At 41.9% G+C, this 4434-nt stretch overlaps 1 protein-coding gene across 2 annotated transcripts in view; it reads left to right on the top strand.

Moving 5' to 3' along the window:
* Nucleotides 1–71: 71 nt before the first annotated feature.
* The window catches only part of Znf334 (zinc finger protein 334), a 12879-nt gene continuing 8516 nt past the window's right edge, over nt 72–4434 (top strand). The window contains exons 1-2 of one of the 2 annotated variants that reach the window (XM_013011090.1): nt 72–402; nt 789–847. In XM_013011090.1, coding sequence (XP_012866544.1) covers nt 833–847 — 15 coding nt within the window. In that variant the 5' untranslated portion in view covers nt 72–402; nt 789–832. The remainder of the gene's footprint in view (nt 403–788; nt 848–4434) is intronic. The other variant, XM_013011091.1, reaches the window with a different exon arrangement.

Here is a 4434-nt window from a genome sequence, read left to right as displayed (position 1 = left end):
CGCGCGGCCGAGGGCGTGGCCTCTCCATCCCGTCCCCAGCACCTGTCCGCGCTCCCACCTCCACTCTGCTTATTCGGAGTTGTCCTGACCGTGTCCGCCATCACCCAGCATAGAATCACACAGTGTAGGGGAAAGAAGAGCCGTTTAAAGCTGTTTAGATTTCCGTTACTTGAAAGCTAGGACGTGGAAGATAACGCTTTCATCTCCTCAGCTGTCTACTAGTGACAGCTGGGAAGTGAATGCCACTCTCCGACTTCCAGCTCCGTAGTTAGGACTAGGTCCTCTTGTGAAGCTGAACAGGGACACCCACCAGTCAAAACAGATAAACACCTTAAACCACTTGCATCCTTTCTTACTGGAACCTCTTCATCTCACTGGCTAAACACATTAGCAGGAAAATAGGTAAGTGACATAATATCAACGTTTTCCTGTGTTAATAAATATTTTTATCCTAGCTTCAATTTTAATGCTGCAATACCGTTCCTAACTTTGGGTATATTAATTTTTATTGGACCAGTGTTCTAGTATTGGATTCGGGTTATGTTTTTATTTTTCCAAAGGAGATACAAATTGACAGTAATTCAGTAGAAAACATGGGTGCACTCAAGAAAAACTGCTCATTTCACGACTTTTAACTAGACGTTTCCTCCATCTGTGGGTTTCCTGGACCGTATTGGGCTCAGGGCCATTTCTGTACATGGGTATGTGTCTGTCTTGCTAGGTACTTGTAAGAACTGCCGCACTAGCCAGACCTCTCACGACTCCCTTCCGCATTCTTCCTTACTCAGCTCTGCTTTCACCTCTCTTGGCCCTTTCTCAAGAGCACCTGAAAATGAACGAATTCCAGGTAAGTTGTTTAGGGATTTACCTCCCACATTTTTCAGTGGATTTCAAGAAATTTATAGTTTGTACATTCAGATGAAATAGGAAGAGGATATAAAATTCAGCTTCTGACAAAATAGGAGTATCAGATCAGTACTGGAAAAAATTAATCTAAGCATACCAAATCATACAGTACTTTAGACTTATTCAAGTTGTTTCAGAAAGATCCAGGCAAAATAAAACAGACCTTACTTACATTGGCAATTAGTATAATTTTTTCTATCATTTATATAAACATTTTCTTTGATAACCTTTGAATAAAAGCTGCAAAGGCTTTCACCAAAACCCTCTGTGAAAGGAACACAGTGGATTTCCTGAGACTCTTATATCCAGGCAAGCAGAGGAGTTACAGGGAACTAGCTCATTATCATATGTGTGGACAGCACTCTGCCATTTTCCATGATCTTGGGATAAAACCAAGAGTATTTGGTTTACATGATTTCAGTTGTACTTTTAAATGTACCGTGTAAAAATTTTTCACTTGCTTTCCTCATTTCAACTCATTTTATTCAGTCTGTGGTGTCTAACCATCTCACTTGCCTCCATGGAGCCATTCTAGTAAAAGCAGTGACCTACATATTTTCAAACCCAGTGGATGTTTTCCAGTGCATGCTTTGTTGCATTGACAGTATGATCTCTCTCTCTCTCTCTCTCTCACACACACACACACAAAGTTCACCTTCAATAATTATTGTAATATCATTCACAAGATTCTCTTTCTAAACTCTCTAGTCATTTCCACCATTATATGGTCTTTTTGTACCATAAACATTGCTATTCTACAATTAGCCCACTATTATTTTATACCATTTGTGGTTTGATTTTTTTTCATACTATTTGTGGTTTTAACTTGCAATATTTTGTGCTCAAAATCTTTCTAAGAGCCTCAGCCTGAGATTTTTGGTTACCCCTTCTGTAAAAAATGTTCCCCAGGTCCAAAATAGAAATAAGATTTATAGTCTGTTTAACTTGTTTCCTCTTTAATTCTCTGTCAGTGCCACTACCATCCTACCTGTATGCAAGCTAGAAAGAAAATGAGATTCCTTCATTTTTGCCTTCCCCTTCCTACTTCCCTGTCTTGGTATTTCTCCTAGATTGTCAAAAGATTTCTCAGTTGTCTGTCTCCTTTGACCTTAAGACTGTTGCTCAAACTGGATAGGCCACTAAAATGCCAAGGCTCCTTTAGATGACTTAGAAAGTTATTCATGTTGGGCTGGGATTGTGCTTTGTGGTAGAGTGCTTGCCTAGCATGCTTGAAGCACTGGGTTCAATCCTCAGTACCACATAAACAGAAAAAGCCAAAGTGGTGCTGTGGCTCAAGTGGTAAGAACACTAGCCTTGAGCAAAAGAAGCTCAAGGACAGTGACTAGGCCCTGGGTTCAAGCCTCAGGAATGGAAAAAGAAAAGGCTATTCATGTCACAACCACTTCCTATTTATTTAATTCCTGCCACTCTAAGCCTTTCCTTCAATATCTAGATACTGGTCAAACTGTTAGGTGCCAAATAGTATGTAAGATACACATTTAGCTTGGACAAGAGAGACCTTATCTCTGGCACCGTGGAGGTTGCAGACTAGGGAAAGAGAAAGACATTTCATTTCACAAATATCTGTGGTGAGCTGATTTTCAACCTTGTCAGACTTATCTGTCCCTATAAGTAACACCTTTCATACAAAGACAATCTGTTCATACTCACCATCTCTTTCATCTCTTTGAGTCATTGCCACCTACACACCACTCCAGTAGAACAAACTGAGGTGTGGTTTCAGGCTTCCTGAGAGACCAGATGGTGGAACCAAATGTTGCAGCCTGGAAGCGCGTGCACATCAACTCACCTTGGGTGTGAACTGTGAATTCGGGAAAAGGGGAAATGAGAAGAATGTGGGCAGAAAAAGTGCCCTTCCTTGCCCTCTTCCATGTACCACCATATGGTCTGGCCATATGCTCCTGGAGAAGTCCCACGTGCTGATGGCAGACCCCACTGAGGCTCCTGCCGCCTCTGTGAGGCCTGCGGTCGTCGTAGGCTTTGTAGTAGGCAGTGTAGTGACAACGCCTCTCACTCTGCATTGCTTCCGTTCTTTCCTCTCTTCCCCGCCTCCCTCTCCTGCTGTCCTGGCCCAAAGCTCCCACTGAAATCATAGCACTTAGTTTTTGCTTTGTGGGCTCTATTCAAGTAATCCCAACTAAAACCCAACTCTATCTTGGTAGACATAAATAATCTACTTGTATGTATTTTTTTAATCTGTGGGAAAAATAGAAGCAATGACACTTAAAATATTTTTATTTATGGGGCTGATACTTAGGGCCTTTACTCCTTGAGTCTCATCTCCAATTCTTTTGAGGTTTTTCCTTTTTTTTTTTTTTTTGAGAGGATTTCACACTAACTCCAGGCACAATCCTCCTATCTCTACCTCCCAAATAACTGTAATTACAGGTATGTACCACCACACCCAAACCTAATTGTATGTATATGGAATCTCTTGGTTACAAATATGCTAAAAGTGAAAGTTTAGTCTGGTATTTATTTTATTTTTTTTAATTTTTATTTATTTATTTTTTGCTTATGTGGTGCTGGGGAATTGAACCCAGGGCCTCATGCATGCAAGGCGAGTGCTCTACCACTGAGCCACCTTCCCAGCCCCTAGTCTGGTATTTATATATCAAAATTTGAATCACTGAATGTGACAATTACAAATTCACACACTGGTGTAGGTGTGATGTTTTCAGGATTCACATACCATGCTGTTGTTGCCATCAGTGATACTTTTTTTTTTTGTCAGTTATGGGGCTTGAACTCTTGGCGTGGGCACTGTCCCTTAGCTCTTCAGCTCAAGGTGAGTGTTGTACCACTTGAGCCACAGCACCACTTCCGGTCTTTTGGTGGTTAATTGGAGATAAAAATCTCACAGGATGATGCTGGGAAGGTGGCTCAGTGGTAGAGCGTTTGCCTTGCATGCCTGAGGCCCTGGGTTCGATTTCTCAGCACCACATAAGCAAAAAAGAAAAAAGCCAGAAGTGGCACTGTGACTCAAGTGGTAGAGTGCTAGCCTTGAGCTGAATTGCTGAGGGACAGCGCCCAGGCCCAGAGTTCAGGCCCCACGACCGGACCCAAAACAAAAAAAAAAGAATCTCACAGACTTTCCTGCCCTGGCTGGCTTTGAACAGTGATTCTCAGATCCCAGACTCCTGAATAGCTTGGATTACAGGCGTAGGTCACTGGCACGCAGCCATTACTGATACTTTTCAAGAGAGTGAAAACTTCTGAGATACCAATCCAAATCCAACTTTTTTAATGTACCCAGTATTGAATTTCAGGAAAATTTATGAAGCAGATAAACAGAAAGAAAAAGATCATTGTGAACAAATTTGTAATTGTATAGATGAGTATTTAGGACATTAGAAAGTTATGTCACGGCCTGGGAAGGTGGCTCAGTGGTAGAGTGTTTACCTTGCATGCCTGAGACCCTGGGTTTGATTCCTCAGCACCACATGAGCAAAAAGAAAAAAGCCGGAAGTGGCGCTATGGCTCAAGTGGCAGAGCACTGGCCTTGAG

This window comes from Dipodomys ordii, unplaced genomic scaffold (genome assembly GCF_000151885.1).
Source record: "Dipodomys ordii isolate 6190 unplaced genomic scaffold, Dord_2.0 Scaffold13, whole genome shotgun sequence".
Lineage (NCBI taxonomy): Eukaryota > Metazoa > Chordata > Mammalia > Rodentia > Heteromyidae > Dipodomys > Dipodomys ordii.
This window is presented reverse-complemented; position numbering and strand designations above follow the sequence as displayed.